This window comes from Phodopus roborovskii, unplaced genomic scaffold (assembly GCF_943737965.1).
Source record: "Phodopus roborovskii unplaced genomic scaffold, PHOROB, whole genome shotgun sequence".
Taxonomy (NCBI): domain Eukaryota; kingdom Metazoa; phylum Chordata; class Mammalia; order Rodentia; family Cricetidae; genus Phodopus; species Phodopus roborovskii.
This window is the reverse complement of record NW_026125264.1, coordinates 2288212-2306768: the sequence shown is the minus strand read 5'-3', so window position 1 is coordinate 2306768 and position 18557 is coordinate 2288212. Positions and strand designations below refer to the sequence as shown.

The window sequence follows — 18557 nt, the reverse complement described above, 5'->3', positions numbered from 1 at the left end:
GGGACTGGCTTTCTTATAGGACAGACCTTTCCAGAAGAAAGTCTAATTCTCGGAGAACGCAAGTAGTTTCCCTACTTCCACCAACGATCTGATCCCTTTACTCCCATCATGAGGTGAGGGCTGGAAGCCTCGGTTCACCCTGGGGCACACAGATGCCTGACAGAGGGAGCTGGCCCTGCAGAAGTGACTCTTCTAGAGGGTTATCTGGGGCTGGGGCCTGTGTTCATCAGACCTGGGTCCCTGACCAGCTCCCAGCACTGCATCCTGTCGAGCATCTACAAGAGCCAGGCAATGGCAAGCTGCTGGTTTTAAGGGCCAAGCTCCTCGGGGCTCTGGCTCTTGGACACTAGGTCTGATTTACCTCCCAGCAGATAGATACATTGTGTAGGAGTCAGGGAGGCAGCCTTTCAGAACCCACTTGGAGCACATCCTGGAAAAGCCCGCGCTGGAGTGTGAGGTAGAATACAGGTGACCGTGTGACTGGAACTCTGGAGGATGGGGAGGGTACTTCTGTTTGCAGTGGGTGTGGGTGAGGTCCTCCTGTTTGGCAGTGCCTGGCAGTGTCCCTGTGGCAGCACTGGGATCTGCAACAAGACAGCCTAGTGGAGTGTGGTGGCCTTCCCAAGGGTGTGCTGGACACTCACACAGGGAGCTGGTGCCTAACTCTGCTGGCCCCCAGCCCACGTCAGTGTAGTGATATGGAATGTTAGGTACAGGGTACATCCTTCTGATCAGACAGACACAGACTGGCAATCTGTACAAACACAAAAGAATCCATTTCAGAAAAATAAATTACTAGGGAGAGGAAGAAAGGGTCCACGTTTGCTCTTCTCAATAAATATGCAATTCTGCTCACCTAAGACTTCAAAGGTAATTATCGGGATGGGATTCTAACATCAGGGTCCACGAAGGTGATTCTAATAGAGCTGCAGCCCCTGTGCCTTGTCAGGGGAGCCCCATCTCTTTTAGAGCTGCCCCATTGGCCTCTTTCCAAGCAGGTCAGAGCACCTGTGTGGTGAAATTAAAAAACAAACAAACAAAAAAAAAGTGTCCTTGTGCCCAAAGTCTCAGATGCTCGGAGTGTGGCTAGAAACAGCTCTTTTGGATCCCACCTCTTTCAGAAAACAATGTACCAACTGGTGAGGCAGGAAGCTGGGTCCAGGCTGGGACAGCCTCCTTCCCTGGTGTCGTGCACTCTGGGGGCCAGTGGGGTCAGTTCTGCTGTAAAATGAGGTTTTCCAGTTCATCCGCAGAACGCAGCAGGAAGGCTGCAGACTCTCGATAGCCAGCAATGAGCTGCCGCACAGCGCTGATCTCTGTGGGGCTGAGCTGGGCCGTGGGCATGGTCCTGCTGGTGCTGTTATTGGAAGGAGTGGGTGTGGGAGGGGTCGGGGTAGAAGCCCCACCTTTCATGCTGAGGTCTGTGGGCCCTGTGGAGAGGGAAAGATGATTTTAGACTCTTATTTTTTTTTTTTTTTAAGAGGAAGTGGGAAGCCCCTGCGTGTGTATGGGAAGGATGCCCAGCCTTGGGTACTATGATTGGGCATAGTAATTGGAGGCACTGATCTATTTCCCTGATGGCTGTATTCATAGTATCTAGAATAAGGCTTTTACATGACAAGGGTCCTATGGTTGAACCTCACTGTCAACCATATGACAGGCAAAAGGGAGGTGGGGAGTTCTGCCCAAGGTTACATAGCAAATGTCTTCCGGATGGGATGACATGCATCAAGAGCACAGGCTTGCATGAGGCACAGCAGGCTCCAACCTAGCTTCAGCCTCTACCCATGCCTTTCACTACTTCCTGGGGGCTCCCCCCTGGACCCACATCCCTGCTCTGGTCCCCAGAAAAGGAAGAAGCAGCCTTGAGGCAAAGAAGCATTTGTGCCTTGAGCTCCTGAGCCCTGCCTCTCCTCAGGTGGTGGTCAAGATTGGAACGGGTGTAATAGTTCCAGGAAGGAACTATACTCCAGGCACTGTGAGTAAGAGCTGTTGCTAAGTTTAGGGGAGTAAGGTGCATGTGCCATTTCTCCCAAAGAAAGCAGGGAGGGGAGGTATGTAATCAACTCAGTACCATATGCAGTGAGGCCACAGAGCTGCCACCATCCCAGTTCAGAGAGGCAGTGAGCACCCCACCCCTAGGATAGAGGAGGGGTAAGGCCTGCTGAATCTCAGCACCTCAACCCCTCTTCTTCTCTCCCAAGTGAGGAAGCTGATGCTCCTGTGGTAAAAGCAGTAGTAACCACAGCACCCAAGGTTTTCTGGAGAAATTGTTGTCTGTCTGCTGTCTGCCCTCTACTGGCCAACTGTGGCAGCAAAGGAGCCCAAGCTCTTAAAATCCCTGGAGATGAGGAGACCACAAGCCACCCAACCCTTTTGCCTCTCTCTCTCCTTAGCAGCTCTATGGGGTGGGCTGCCAGCACTGGAATTCAGCAGCTGCATGCTCAAGCCTTTCTCTGCCACCTCACTCCTCCAAGCTTCAAATTCCAATGCAAAGCAAGGAGCCTATGGGGAGCAGCAGACAAAGACCAGCAGACAGGCTTGCCAGCCTGTGGGAGGACTATCTGCAATGCCCTCCAGAGACTTCTCAGCAGGCCAGGGACTTGGAATAGACTCCCAATAGACGTGGAAGGGTTTGGAGCTTGAAAGGCCTTGTAGGTGTTTGTCAAGAAAATTATCAATGAAGAGGTCTGTCGAGTAAGAGACCATGCATTTGGTGAGTCTTTTGCCAGCCTAGGGAGCTCATTTTCCAAGCTGTTGCCCTGAGTCCCCTTCCCTCATCCTTCATCTTGGAGGCTACCTTATTTGATGCTCCTCTGGATCACCGGCATGTCTTTACTTCCCTCTGGGTTTTGATGGCCAGGCATGTTCATTGCTACATTTACACTGTGGGGATGGACAAACCTTGTCTTGGAGACATAGAGATTAGAAGGAACTAGGGATAAATTTTGGAAACAACTACTGCTAAAAGGAAGCTGGTGCAGCCCCTGATTGGGGAAAAATGTTGGCCATCTGTGCTTTTAACAGCTAGTAAACAGTTATTTTTCCGCTCTAACCAGAGAATATGGATCATTTGCTTAGAAAAGGTCCTTGTGCCTGGGGATGTGGCTCAGTGGTGAAGTACCTACTCTGGGTTCAATTTCTATCACCACAAAAATAAGTCAATAGCCAGGCCTGGTGGCATACGCCTTTAATGCCAGCACTTGGGAGGCAAAGGCAGCGATATCTCTGTGAGTTCCAGGATAGCAAGGGTTACACAGAGAAACCCGGTCTTTAAAAAAATAAACAAAATAAATGAGTTAATTAAAAAATAAATGAATAAATAACAATGCTCTTGGAATTGAGAAGGCAGAACAGTTAAGTCTGTTACAATCAGACATGGGAAGATGGAGAAAGGCTGTGTTAAAGAAACAGATCCAAGCAGGTGACTGGCTTCCTCTGCTGGCTTCTGGATATCCCAAGTACAGGACCCAGAGGGGATAGGACAGATTTGGCTTCCTCTGTCTCCGATCTAGGCAATGCCCAGGTTTCTTTTTCCCTTCAATCCCCAAATCTCAGCTCACTGTTCATGGTTGCTTAGGCTACAGGAGACAGGGATGGGAGAGCTCTGTATCTGATCTGGGCCATGCCTACGCAGGCTCTGATTACAGCCAGACTTGAGTTGTTAGTAGCCCCTATGGGGCTAGTGTGGGCACAAGCTGCCTAGCACCCCAGGCCAGAGGAGCAGGGTCTGATTCTATTATCTAAGCTCATTTCTATCTCCAAGTAACAACATGACCCAAGTGAAGAGGATGACCCATTGGCTTAGCTGCTGTGGGGTCCAAACTAAAGCGGACAATCCAATGAAAGGCTATGACTGGGCGGGGCAGTGGGAGGGATGGCTCTGTGACCCAGTAGCTACTGCTTGTTTTCCCCCAGCCCATGGTCCCACTAGTGCTCACAGGACAAAGCTGTTTTCGGCGAGGAGGAAGATGGCCAGATCTTGGTCCTACCCACCTCTAAGGAAGCAAGCAGCATGTTCAGAGATGAGATACAGGGGCCAGATAACCACCCCCCCCCCCACCAGTTCTGGCTGCTATCCGTGTCTACCAGGAACCATACCCTCATGAGAGGCCACATAGCCAACACAGCTACAGTCAAGTCCTAAGACAGGCCATGCTGTGTGTACCAGATGAAGACTTACCATGTGCTGCCTGGGCGTGACTGGGCATCAGGTGATCCCTATCTCAGTCACTTGGTGCTAAGTGTCCCCAAGAGTTCCAACCTCCCTGATCCTGGAACCCACTTCAGATACTCCAGAAAAGTGGCTAGAAGGAGAGTGGCTTTGGGACAACTATTCCCCTTGGCATGTGCCACCCTGGCCTGGCACTAGGGATTAGGCCAGACAGCCTCTTATTTTAGGTTAAGGCGCATAAGAAGGGATGAGAGGCTAAGCCCAGGCAGGGACCTTCCAGACACTAACACTTCCTTCCAGTTCTGGAGCAGAGTAAGCATGAAGGTGTGAAGCAAGGGGTGGGTGGAGATGGCTTGGGTTTTCTACTAGGGCTAGAAACTGGCCTTCACCCTTGCTCCTCAAGGACAGTCAGGGGTCTCCCTGACCATGCTGCCCCTGCTGGAGAAGGGCTTCATACCTGTTCTGCTTCCATGTAACAATACCTAATGCCATGGGAGGTGCAGGGAGGTCTGTATCTGTCTAAACCCACACCCAGGTGCAGCATCTGCAACAGAGGTCCCTGGGAAGCACTTGCCAAGACACCCAGTGTAGGCATGGAGCAGAGGAACCCAGTGTTTACCCATCGTCCAGGTGACTTAAATGGGGACTGCATGGGTGGGTGGGTGGGGGGCTAAGGCTGGGCCAGATCCTGGCTCTCCTGCCAACTCACAGGGGCCTTTCAGAGAATGGAACCAGACAGGGTTGCTTGCAGTGAGTGACTGGCAGAAGCAGGTGCTGTTGGAGATGAGAAGGGAGCCAAGGTTTTCCTGACCTCATCTAAAAACTGGCTGCTCACAAGGGAGCTGAGCCATTACCCACTGCTGCCAAGGGCTACTATGCAGACCAAGTGAGACACTCACCATTACTGTGATTTCCTGTCTGGAGGGAAGCCGAGGGCTGCAGGTTGCTGCTCAAGGACCCATAACCACGGTAGCTGTAGTTGAGGCCACCATTGACGTACACAGGGTCCTGGGAGTAGGCAGAGGCTGGCAGTGAGTAGGTGGAATGGGCGATGGCTGTGGAGTCCCGAGAGTGCTGCTTATCCAGGGCTATAGGTTCGTCCTGCAGAAGAGGGAGGGCAGAGCTGGGAACCCGAGGAACAGCGAGCCCAGTCATTGTCCCTGACGCGGGGTGGGGGTGGGGGGCGCAAAGGCCACAGTCCTTTTGTTGCTAGGACCCAGTGATGTGACTTGACCTAGGGGATGCTGTTGATTCTGTCTCCTTGGGCCCCTTACCCCAGCAATCTCCCCTGACTACATCTCACCTCTCTGCGACATGTGTGACTGTCATTGCCTAGTGCACTTGCCTAGAACCTGTGACCTCTTTCAGTCTTTTGAGTACTGGGGCTACAGGGATACACCTCCACATCCAGTCGCCCTCCTCCTGACGGTCTGGCAACTCAGTGACTAACTCCTCCAGCCTCTCTGCCCTCCCAGCTCACTGCACAGCCCAGCTACAGGTGTGTGTGGAATGACCAGTGGCCTCTGCCCCTTGGGTGCAACCCCTTGGAGCAGGCAGCATGAATACATACTTGTGAGGACTGGTAGATCTCCAGGCGCATCCTTTTAGCTGCTTTTCTTGTCTCACTCTCACAGGCAGCTGCTAGGATGTTTTCTGCCATGGCTGAGGTCAGGTGGGGAGGAGTGGGTCTGGTCTGCAGGCAGAAGGGACACAGAGCTGGTGTGTGGGCTGGAAGGGCCCTGGCCAGGGTCAGGGTATGGCAAAGCAGGTGTTTGGGCTCCAGCCCCTGAGTAACAGCCTGTTTTCCTCATGTGTGAAATAGGCCTACTGAGAAGTTGGGATAAGGGGCCTGGAGGACAATGATGGTGCCACAAGGCAGGGTCGCCAGGAGGAGGCGCTCACCATCTCCATGCCATTCTTCTTCATGCGACGACAGGACTTGAGGTATGTGCGGATGCGCTTGCGGGCTCGCTCCTGGAACTCGGGGAACTGCCGGCTGCATGACTCAATGATGGCCTGGATCTTCTCCTTGGGCTGCTTGGAGATGGGCACCATGCGGTCCAGGTTCTCATCCACAAACAGCCGCACAAACATCTAGGGAGACACAGGCCATGGGAGGGGCTGGCCTTGCCTTAGACCTGTCCCTGTCTCACCGCCCTGCACAGTACTCACATTGAAGGCCTTGAGTCGCTCAGGGTCCATGCCCTCTGAGTCATTCATCTTGTCATTGTCCTCATGGTCATCATGATCATCGTCGTCGTCATCTGCTGCGGGGGCCCGGCCCACTGTCAGGTCCTCAGGACAGCCACTGACTTCTGTCTTGATGGAGTCATAGCTCCCAGAGCTGTAGGGGGGAGACTAAAAGAGGGCAAGAGACAGACAAATCAGGTGGTCTGCCATGGTTAAGTTTGGGGACCAGGTCAGTGAGCTCATCCAGCTGAAGTCTTAGCCACAAGCTCCTCAGCAAGTTAACCCTACCTCCCACTGTGAAACCAGAGAAACAGTTCTGCCCCCAGTGTCCACGGGCTCCTGCCAGGAGGCCTTTCCTCTTGGAGGCAATGGGTAAAGTGTAGTAGCAACTTGTTTGGTTACAGTATCCACATCAGGACCTGCCATGTTAAGGGAAGGACACAAGAGATGATTGCCATCAGGCAGCCTCTTCTATGTGCCGGCTTTCAGGGTTCCTCCTGGATCCCCAGGGGACTGCAACCTTGAGTTGACAAGTGAGCTGTCACCAGAGCAGCAACTGTGCTGTCTATCAGGAGGAACAGATGGGCTGGGATAGAGAGCCAGCCAAGGCAGGGCCACGAAACAGGAAGCAGTTCCCAGCTCCCAGGCTAGGCTGTTTCTGCCTATCTCCTACGAGATTACTATGAGGCTGAGGAAAGTAGGTATTCAAGAGAAAGACCAGATGGGCCTGGCCTGCCTGGTATAGCCCTGACCTTGAATGGGGAAGGCTTAAGCAGTCTGTTCCCACCCACATTCTTACTACCACCTTAGTGTCCACTCCAGCACAGGTCACATCACGGGAAGGGCATAAAAAGGGTTCCCGTGAGCCAGCCCATTCTGTGTGCTGGGATTTATCTAGGCTTCTGGGATTCCTCAGCCTGTACTGACTGCCTGTTTCTCCTTGGACTGTGGCTTCTGCTTTCTCCTGCTTCCCAGCTACTACCTTGCCCCTCATGACCTAGCTCCACAATATTCCACGGGTCCCTGGCTCTGAGGCTGCTGCCATTTACTGTCTAAAGTTTTATCTGTGGCATGCACTGGCCTTGTCATCTTTTCCCTGAAGGACACTGGCGTGTAGTGGGTAAGTTGGGCCCAGGACAACACACAGTTGCAGTCAGGCACTGTGGTGTGGCCATAGCCTGGCCTACAAGGACCTAGTGCTCTCAGACCCCTCTCACTATGAGCACACAAAGACTTAAGGGGCAGAACTCCAGCCCTCCAGAACAATAGTGTGGGGTCAAAACACATGCAGGACACAGGGCTGGCTACCAGCTCCCTCTGGCGCCATGGACATATCAGATCTGCAAGTGATTCTTTAGCTGAATCCTCTGCCAGGGCCAAAGCAAATGAGAAAACTGTAAGGAGTCCTCAGTGCCCACCCTTGCACCACATGGCCATGGTAGTAGTGGCTGAAGGGCTCTGCTAAGCCAATCTTCTTTCCACCATCGACGAGCTGCTCTATCTGGTCCCTGAACCTACTTCCACTCTGATCCCCATGGGCTGTGCTACATGTGGTACCAACTCCATTCTGTCGCTTTAGATCGTGTCCTGGGATTGTGTCCCACCCCTCTGCAAGAGACAGGCCAGGACAGAAGAGTCTGTTGGAGTAGGCAGGTGGGTTCAGGGTGGGTAGCAGAGTTTAAGAGGTTCTCTTAGAGAACTGGCACCTACTGTCACAAAACCTTAATGGCTGGCCCAGGACAGTGTGTGGATTATGGGCCGTGTGTGTGTGTGTGTGTGTGTGTGTGTGTGTGTGTGTGTGTGTGTGTGTGTGTGTGTGTGTGTGTGTGTGTATGTATGTATGTAGTCAAAGGACAGCCGGAATTGGTTCCTTCCTCCCACCTTTATGCAGGCTCAGAGGATCAAACTCAGGCCACCTTTAAAAACTGAACTTTTCATAAGTTTTTGTTTTCCTCTGAGGTCTCTCTCACATGTAGCTCAGACTGTCGTATATCTCACTTTGTAGCCTAGGTTGGCTTCAGACTGCAGGGCCCCTCCTGCTTCAGGCAGATTCTGAGTGCTGGAGTTACAGGCATGACTGCCATGCTCAGCCATGTTTTCTAATTCTGTGCCAAATGTGCCACTTGCTCCTATCCTTTACAGCAGACTCTGTTCCCAGGAAGGGAATGAGCCTTGGGGACACACATCACCTGCCATCTCCTCACCAAGGCAGGAGCCATCACTTCTCAGAGAAGTTAGACCTATTTGGGGCACCCTCAGCCATCTGTCATTCTAGTGTCTCGTGAAGAAACCATGGTAAAGTGGCCATAACCACTACCCTGGCTTGATGTCACACATGGGCCGGTTCAGTTCTAACTGCACTCCAGCCTCCCAACAACTCAGAGACACACAGCCTTCAGCCCCACACACCTCAGGAGTGCTCTTCACCCCATACTTGACGCGGCTCCGAAGCCCATCAGTGCTGCAGCCGTCTGAGGGGTAGGACGGTGTACCCAGTGCTGTGCCTGGAGGGAGCTTGTCACACAAGTTGATCGGCTGGTCCTCAGCGGTGGCAGTGAAGTCCATGGGGGCTGCAGCACCATTGCCATTCATCTCAGGGAAGGCAGGGTCACCCTGGGTGCTGCTCGAAGTGGATGGATTCAGGGTAGAGGAGCCATTGCCGCTGCCGCTCTCAGAGGAGGAGTCATCTGGAATGAGAGCCCTGGGCATGAGGCAGTGTCCCTGCACCCACTGTCTCCAGAGGCCCCGCTGGGTGTGGTGGCCTCAGAGTCCCTGTGCTGTTACCCTTGCAGGACACTTGTGCCCTGTTCTCCATCCCACATTCTCTAGGATGTGAACTGAGCCTCAGGCTTACCACCTGTGCTGAGGCAAGACCAGAGAGTGGGGCCACTAGGAGCTAAGTGGCTGTGACCGGCATATGCAGAGTGGAGAGTTTTCTCTTCACCTCCAAACCTACCAATGCCAGAGACAAGCTCCAGGGAGGGAGGCTCCACTTCAGGAGACCCGCCACAGGTCCTTAGACACCTCCAGAGTCGCAGGAGTGCTCAGAGCTGCTCTCCATCACACCTTCATGCCCCTCAGTACAGGGGGCCTTGAATTTCTCCTTCCTCCAGCTCCACTGGAGGAAGCCAATGTCCCTATTCATCCGTGCCTTCCTGTATGGTCTAGTTAGATCTGCAGCCTCTGCCCTCTGTACCTGGCCAAGTGACCTCAGACAACACAAAGCCAACTGCTGAGTCTGAGGGCTGTATCTCCTCTGTTTCCAGCCGGTCTTCCTGCTTTCTTGAGGCGGGAGCCCCCTGCTGTGGAGAGTGCAGCATTGCAGGATCCAGAGGATAAACTTGAACTTCAAGGGAATAGACATTTCTAGATAAATTCCAGGTTTCTCTTCCCACAGGCCCCAGCCTCCTGCTTCACAGCAGCTACTCTCAACCTCCTGGAGTCACTGACAGGTGAGCACCCATGTGGGTGCCAATGGTGCTTAAGTACACTGGAGGCTTGGCAGCTAAACCCAAAAGGGGAGGGGTGGCAAAGGGAGCCCTGACCATAACCCCAGGCCAGGGTCGAGATGGACCCTACCCCCACCCCCACCGCCAACAGATTATGAAGATTTAGTCCTTAGTGTTGAGCACTGGGCACAAGCGCAGCCTGAGTGTCCCCATGGCGACTGAGCAGCTCTAGTGCCCCAGCCAATCACTAGCCTCTCAGCTGCCTGAGGGCGTGGCCAGTCTGCCCATCAAGCAGTCAGGACCCTGAGTAGCGGGGGATGGGCTGAGTGTGGTGCAATGATATTCCTCCCCCTCAGCTGCAGCAGGTCATCTGGGCCAGGCGACACTGCCCAGGCAACCTTTAGGAAGCACTGCCCCATCCTCCTTTTATCCTGTGAGCTTGATCCCAAGCCCCTGGGCCTATCTCTGGGACCTCACTGCCTAAGCCCTCTGTCCTCACAAATGGGCTGAGAGATTCTGTGTCTTCTCTCTGGCAGTATTTGCAGCAACTAGTGTAGAAGGATGCAGAGGAAAACAAATTACCTGGCAGCAGTAACTAAGCACCTATTGTGTGCTGGCCCTATCCCAAATGCAGGAGCAGTGATGACTACTACTACCAGGGCGATGGCATCTTGAAGTTTACCAGGAACTGGAAAATTGAGATGTGGTGGATGCCACCTACTCAGCTCCTGCCAAAACCCACCCCTGCGCCATATCTGCCATCCGAAGCACCTTTCACAGCTCAGGGCTTCTTCCCTCTGTCATTGTCAGCCCCTTCCTGGAGGTCACTGCCCATGCTCCAGCCTCATGACCTTGCAGCCTACCCTGCCAGCTTCTGCCCTAACCTTTAGCACCCAGCGCTCCAGGCCTGGGTTCGGGCTTTGTACGTCCTGCTCCTTCCAGTTGGGCCCATGTCAGCAGGCTTTCGCGGCCTGACTCTCTGCTCTATCTGCTACCTCTGGGCACCTGGGAAGGAGGTACTCGCTACAGTCCTAAGTGCCACCAATACAACCATCGTAGAACCTGACACCTGAGAGGCTCAGGTATCTGAGGTCTGGGGAACAACATCTCTCTATTCTTAACCACTTCCAAGTTATAACACTACCTACCACAGGCCACTTGCTCAACCTAGAAGGGCACTAGATTCCCTCCTCTGGAGGGATAAGCTGCTCATGCCAACAGTCACTGTATTCACCACAGGCACCGGGCTTGGGGCCAGCTATATTGCCACACCCTCATGGGGACAGAGGTGGACTCCTTGTCTGCATGCTTTGAGCAAGCAGTATGTCTGTGGCTCTGGACCTGTCCCAGGACACACAGGGCAATCCTAGGACTCGGACCCTGGATCAAAATTGACTGTGATGAGAAGCTGCCACCACTTGTCACCTGGGCTGCAGGCCTAGGCTCAAGCTGCCTGACTTTCTAAAGAGAGTAGGCGCTGGCCCCAATGAGGGCACCCGTCTCTGTTTTCAAAGGCCATCCCCAGATGGCAAGGAAAGTGATTGGATAGATGAGCCGCACCTGCAAACCTACAGAAGAAACAAACTGGAAACTCATACTATTATGTAAATATCCAGATTGACTCGTATACACTATTAGCACCTTGAAAAGCCACTAGAAGTGAACAGGCAAAGTGTGACCTAGCCATACAATCGAAGACTCAGCCCCAAAAAGGAACACAATCGAGATATATGCTGCAACATGGAGGACCCGTAAGGTCATTGTTCTGTGTGAAATAAGACAGACACGGAAGGGTAAATGGTGAATGATTCCACTTAACTGTGCAGGCTACAATGCAGGCGTCCGCTGAGGCAGAAAGTGAAGTGAGGCTCCCCCAAGCCTGAGGAGGAGAAAGAGCTAATGCTTAGCGAATGCAGAGCTTCTGCCTGGCATGATGAAAAGTTTGGGAAATAATAATGCCGACTGTGTTTTGAAGTACTGAAGTATAGAAGCCCAGAGATTTCACATTTATTTTACCACCAGAAACACACACACACAAAAAAAAAACCAATATAACAGCAAAAAAAAAAAAAAAAAAAAAAAAAAAAAAACTTTGAGCAAGCCAAAGCTACAATGTCCCTTACCCATGCTACACCTGGACAGGACACATCTGAGAGGGAAACAATTGCAAATTCCCACAAGTGTTGCCCAATGTAGAGGTCCTGCCTAGTGGGCTAGCTTTTTTTTTTAAAAAAAAACACAGCCTGGTTCAGCACTACCTAACTGGAGGCACATTGTTTTCCAACTGGGGTGGCTGGTGAGTGTTAGCATAATACAAAGGAGCTGAGAAGAGGATGGATAACACCTATGTGATGGACCTCAAAGAGGCTGCCTCTCCTTGTACCTCAATGTCTCTCCAAATGGCTCTTGAATCAGTAAAATGGCATTTATGATGTTATCAACTCTCCCTCGCATGGAACAGGCTGCCTTTTACCCAAAACCTTAATTCATTCTCACCTGCTTCCCTACGTCCCTATACCCAGACTGCAGCACGTGCATGTGTGGCCCCAAACAGTGCCATATCAGAGGAGGGTAAAGGGTCTATGAGGTGAGCACCAAACTTAGGGGCTGGGAATCAAGAGCCAGGACAGGGTCTCTGGTCCACACCCTACACTGCCCTTCCTTCTGAGCTGCCTTGAGCATCACCACCTCGGGGAGCCTCAGAGCCATCCATCTCATCCCCAAACAAGCTCTGACTGCTCTTGCGCAGAATCCATTCCAAGGAAGGTGGCCCTACAGCCACACTGTCCATCAGCCCCTCCACTTTCTCCTAGTGGGCCACAGGGCCTCCCGCCATGCCCTCCACTTGCCACCTGGCTGTGGTGTAGGCCTTTGTACTTCTGTTCCCACACTGCCACACTGTCCCTGGCTCTCCAGAGTTTGTTCTTCCCTTGCTGTTCTTCACTTCCAGGGCTTTGCTTAAAGGTCTCTATGTCAGGGAACCTTCACCTACCCAGCCCCCACACTGACATGCTAACCCCTTTACCTATTTTTCCACCACACTTAATCTCCTCCTTGCCATACTCTTCACTTGCTGTGTCTGCAGCCTGCAGTAAGTTGCCCCTGGGCCTTGGCAGAACTTCATTGAGTGGGCCTGGATCACTCCTGCTTCCATGCAAGCCACACCCCTTCTTCTGCAGGACACCTGGGTCTTCTTCTAAGGTTCCTCAGGGTTAGCATGAACGTACCCCAGGCCTAGCCAGGCAACATGACCCATCACAACCACTGGTAAAAAGTCCTATGACTGAGCTGGACCTACCAAAGTCAGACCTGAGTTTTTTCTACCTGGGGAAGTTCAGAGACAGAGTAACACAACCTTTCCAAAATCCGCCTATGCCTTAAACCAAAGGCAAGCCTGGATTATTTGCTTATGAGAGTAACAACTTCCTTGTTGTCAAAGCTAGCTGGAGGCCGCTTTGCATCACATGGTCTGCTTTGGTCTCTGAGTAACATGGGGGTTAGGGCTGGACTTGCTGCTTCCCATCTATCCTGAGGCTGCTGACACTGAACCAGGGCTGCTACAACCTCGCCTCCCAGACTATAGGGTTCAGGGAAAGGGGTCAGAGATCCAGTAGCCGGGGTCTGATCCATGGCAAATTCTTCCTTGCTCTCCAAGAAACATGACTTAATGTTTGGCATATGGTGGGTTGGGCCAGTGGTTTCGGCTGGCCTCACTTTCAGCCTGACCTTGGGCACAGCCACCTCCTGGGCTCCTCTTATCTGCAACCCAGGGAGTTGCGGCTGACGCCCTCTTGGGCTCCAGTGTTTTATGACTCCATGAAATAACCAGCTGGCCCCACAGCACTAAGGGCCCAGTGCCCTGGCCCTTGTGACTCGAGGCCTCTCCTGTGAGGTAGTCTTTAGGACCCACTCTGACCTGGGACTAGAGGTGGAAACACAAGGGGTTCAGGTGACCCCTCTCATCCCCACCTGGTCCTCATCCTGAGGTTGTGCCAAGAACACTGGCAGGGCACAGCTGGCCCCACCTGAGACTGCGAACAGTCTTGAGAGGTGCCCGGAGGCTTTGGGAAAGCAGCAGGAATGTATCCCTTCTGTCCATTCCCACAAAAATGGTCCTCCACAGCTTAGCAAAGGGAGGACCCAGAGCCCACCACCTGTGCCTGGAGAGCCCTAGGGCAGGGGAGGCCTGCCATGCCCGTCTACTGTAACGGGGTGATGTGCTGCTATTCAAATGGGAGAATTACTGATGAATGGGGGAAATTGTTCCTCCTTCTGTCCCGTCTCCAGAAGGAGACAAAAACTCCTTTTACCTCAGCAAACAATGCCCTTATGTGGGCGCCAGCGCCCTGCAGCCTGCACAGGCCCAGCTCTGTGCAAGCCGCCAATCACCACTCTGGGCTCTGGGGCCACGGCCAGCGGTACCCTTCCCCGGTGGGCAACCCACACCAGCCCCCAAGCCAGGCTGGAGAGGTGGCGAGGCCACAAGAACCTACAAGTTTGGTGCACAAGCAAGCTGCCCGCTGTAGCAGAGGTGCAGGGCTGAAGGCAGCATGGGCCCCTTGGTAAGACTCTGGTCAAAGCAGCAGCCAGGCAGGGAGAGGAGGGGCATCAATAATTCACATATAAAAGCTGGGAGCCAGGAAGGAGGGGGGAAGGTGAAGCGCTAGCTAGAGTCTGCAACAGCACCCCCCCCCAGCTGTATATGCCAGGCAGGAGTCACTGAAGGTCTACAGGCTGGCACACTGACTCCTCTGAATTTGGGACATACACCTCACTAGGGCTCTCTACCTCATCCCTCACCCCTGCCTGCTTTGACAAAGGCCAGTGGCCTGGGTAGTGTTTACATAATGCATAGTTCCAAGGAGCGCCAAGCTCCTGGTGCCCATCTGTGCTCTCTGAAGGCAGGCAGAGGGACGGGGTCAAATGGGGGCCAAGGGATCCAACTGTTCTAGGCGATAAGGCCACACTGGGCATATGACCAACCACATGAGGCCCATATAATCCACTTGGTCTTCAGGCTCTGCTGCCACCGGCTTCACTTGGGCTCCCTGACTCTCTCCCTGTGGTTGAGCAGCCTAGTAGGCAAAGGCTTAGTGTAGTGACATATTCACTTTGTCCTCACCTGTGACACAGACCACGCCCATTGGGGGTGGAGACAGGGGCAGACATTACCTGGGGGAACTAAGGCTGAGGAGGGGCTCTGAGAGCTCTCTTGTGCGCAGCACGGGGACAGGGGTACATCCGGAGGCATCCTTGGGACCAGGAACCTGCTGGTGTCCATCTGTCTATGTTGTAAGATATTTCTCCCTGAATTAACATCTATTCGGCCTATTTGTTTCTCTTGATCCTTATTAACATCAATAGTTTAGGGTCACAGAAACCAAACCCCCCCCCCTTCCTGGCTGGGCTCCATTTTTCTTTTTTTAGACAGGGTCTCACAAATCCCAGGCTCTCCTTAAACTAGCTCTGTAGCTGAGGATGACCTTGAATTTCCCATCCTCTTTGCCTCCACCTCCCAAGTGATTGATAGATGTGCACCACCAGGCCCAGTTGATGCATGCTGGAGAAGGAACCCAGGGTTCTATGAATGCTAGTAGCCAAGCACTTACCAACTGAGCCACCTCGCTGATCCACTCATGTTTCCCAACACACAGTCTATAATGCTGACACCCGGATCCACAGTGCGCTGGCACTCTTACGTCTCTGTCTTGCTCCTAGGCTCTCAGGAACAGCATTGTTCATACTGTGTGAGCCAAAGCGTGGTTCTAATTGTGCAAGTGACCATATTTTTTAAAAAGTGAAACAATTGAAACTAAGGCGGGGGTCTGTTTGGGTTTGGTGGTAGCTTTGAGCTCCCTGTGGCTTTGGATCCTGTCCTGGCTCTTGGGCCTATATAGACCAGGCTGGCCTTGAACTCACATAGATCTGCCTGCCTCTGCCTCCCAAGTGCTGGGATTAAAGGAGTGGGCCACCACAGCCCGGCAGTGGTGGCTTTTTGTACAACGCTAGGAATGGAAACCAGGGCCTCATGTATGTTAGACAAAAACATTAATTTTAACAATGTATTGCAAATAGACAATCCTGTTATCCCACTATTATATGAGGCTCAGGCAGTAGAATCAGCCTTGACTACACAGAGGAAGTTCAAGTCCAACCAGGATTACAGAGCCAGATCCTGTTTCCAAAAAGGAAACCTGAATTTCTTTTACCTAATACGTCTAACATATCATTTTAATAAGTAATTGATAACACATTTCTGTTTTTATGCTAAGACTACCAAGCCTGGTGTCTTTTCATGAGGACCACACACCTCTGCACCAACCCTTTCTGAATACTTAAGCAGCTACTAGTGAAAGAAGTCTCACACAGGGCAGATCCACAGGTCTGCAGGGACCCCAGGAGACATTCCAAGCTGCAGATAACACGGTATTAGAACAGATGACCTAGGCACAGAACCCACTTGTGCTGGTGGGCATGGACACCAAGTATATACCAGATCTGAGTGTCAGGCTCTGGGAATACAAACACCCCTTCAGAGCAGACAGCTCAGTGAAGGCTCAGGGGCTCCCCAGGGTAGTCAGTCACCAGTCTCCCAGAGTAAACAGCAGGGCCCAGATGGCTTCACAAAGAATGCCTCAGTCCACCCCCCACCCTGGATTCCCCCAATACACACTGGTAAACTACATGCAGAGGAAATGCTCCCAGTATGGAACCCTTGGTCTGTCCTCCCAGGCCCACCACTTTCTATGCTTGCTGCAGACCAAGCACATGCAATGAGAAATAAATACCAATTCCAAGTGCAAAGCTCTAAGCTAGACTCCCTATGACCTGCTACCCACCAACCCCCACAAATCATATGTCCTGAGCGCAGGCAGCGCCACTCCATGCTACCATGTGTGAGTGATTCATGGGGCAGGGCCCTGCCTGGGAGCTTGTGTGTGTGGAGTTGGCAGGCCCCTGGCAACCCTTCCTGTCCTCCCGGAAGCTGGTCTAGGGTTGGTGCATCCCAGTCCTTAGGTCAGTGTGATGACGACAATGTGGCCCAGCCACTTCCTGGTTCCTGGGAGAGTCACCCCCAGACAGCTCAGGACAAGGTGGTACCTGTCTGTATGGTCCTACCCAGCCCTTCTTCAGCACAGCAGGGCCACCCTAGCAGAGGAGGGGCTCTGAGTACTGCTGGTAAGGGGAGTCTGCTGGAGCAAGGCTAGAATCTGCCAGATGGCCCCAAAGCCAGGGCTAATCTCCAGGTCAGGGGGGAAGAGAGAGGGCAGGGTCTCCCTCCCCTTCACTTAGTAAGTAACCCTCATCCTGTTGGGCCCCAGAACCTGCTCTGCCCTAGTATCCTTACCAGGAATCCTGGGGCCCCAGTAACCTAGATAAGGTCAGGGCAAGACCAAGCCCTGCCTGATTCTATGATAAAGGAATCCCTCAAGGCTGTCACCTGGCTCCTCTTGCCTTTGCAGGCCAGGTCTGGCCCAGCCTAACACTGCTGTCTGCTGAATGGCTTGATGGACACTTTCTATAACCCAGGATTGCTGTATGGCCCATGACCAATCCCTAGAAGAGCTGGAACCTTGAGGTAGGGTAAGAGAGAGTCTCTGTTACTGTGGTCAGATGCTCGGGGCCTCAAATCAGAGCAAACAGCTCTTGCTTTACAAGGGGAGAAGAGGGCCCAGGCCTGGCTTCCACCCTCACAAGACATGACCTAAGACAGACAAGATCAAGGGGATGAACAAGACTAAGACCCACAAGCGTGAGGCAGAGAAGCTCTGTTTAAATGCCTTTAATCCCAGCACTCAAGAGGCAGAGGCAGCTGAATCTCTGGTCTACAGAGCAAGTTCTAGGACAGGCTCCAAAGCTACAGAGAAACTCTGTCTCGAAAAACAAAAACAAACAAAACAAAAGTCCACTTGTGCAGCTAGGGAGATAGCCTGGTGTAAAATGGTCTCTAGCATGCACAAGGTTCCATCTCCAATGCTGCTGGTTTTTTATTTATTTTTTGATTTAAAAAAAAATTTTTTTTTTTTGTTTTTGTTTTTCGAAACAGGGTTTCTCTGTATTGCTTTGGAGCCTGTCCTGGAACTAGTTCTGTAAACCAGACTGGCCTCAAACTCACAGAGATTCGCCTACCTCTGCCTCCAGAGTGCTGGAACTTAAGGCGTGTGCCACCAACACCCAGCTCTTTATTTATTTATTTGTTTGTTTGTTTATTTATTTATTTGGTTGGTTAGTTAGTTATTAAATAAAGATGGGGCTGGAGAGATGGCTCAGAGAGATCTGACTGCTCTTCAGAGGACCTGGGTTCAATTCCCAGCACCCACATAGTATGGCTCACGGCCATCTGTACCTTAATTCCAAGGGATCCGACACCTTCTTCTGAATTCCATGGGCACCAGGTTCACATGTGGCACACAGATATATATACAAGCAAAATACACATACACATAAAATAATAGAAAGTAATTTAAAAGAAAGAAAGCAATGGTAAGAGACCAGTGTGGAGTTGGGCATGGTAGAGCGGGCCTGTAATCCCACACTCAGGAGGCCATGAGACAGACTGAAGGAACTAACAGCATAGTGAGACCCCTATATCAAACAAAGACCCTTGAAGGCCATCCCAGGAGGCTACAATAGGTACCACTCCTTCCTCCATGTGACAGTAACCGGGGCAGTGTCTAACCCAGGAGGACTGAGTTCACAGTGACTCAGCTGTAGGGGCCAGGAGCTCCAAACCCACATGATAC

General features: G+C 52.3%; 1 protein-coding gene across 2 annotated transcripts in view; it reads right to left on the bottom strand.

The window, feature by feature from the left end:
• Window positions 1-752: 752 nt before the first annotated feature.
• Window positions 753-18557, bottom strand: part of Nol4l (nucleolar protein 4 like) — a 114642-nt gene continuing 96837 nt past the window's right edge. For both annotated transcript variants that reach the window (XM_051193033.1, XM_051193042.1), the window contains exons 6-11: window positions 8774-9051; window positions 6347-6532; window positions 6077-6268; window positions 5745-5867; window positions 5074-5275; window positions 753-1430 (exon numbers count right to left, since the gene is read on the bottom strand). In XM_051193033.1, the coding sequence (XP_051048990.1) occupies window positions 1213-1430; window positions 5074-5275; window positions 5745-5867; window positions 6077-6268; window positions 6347-6532; window positions 8774-9051 (1199 nt within the window). In that variant the 3' untranslated portion in view covers window positions 753-1212. The remainder of the gene's footprint in view (window positions 1431-5073; window positions 5276-5744; window positions 5868-6076; window positions 6269-6346; window positions 6533-8773; window positions 9052-18557) is intronic.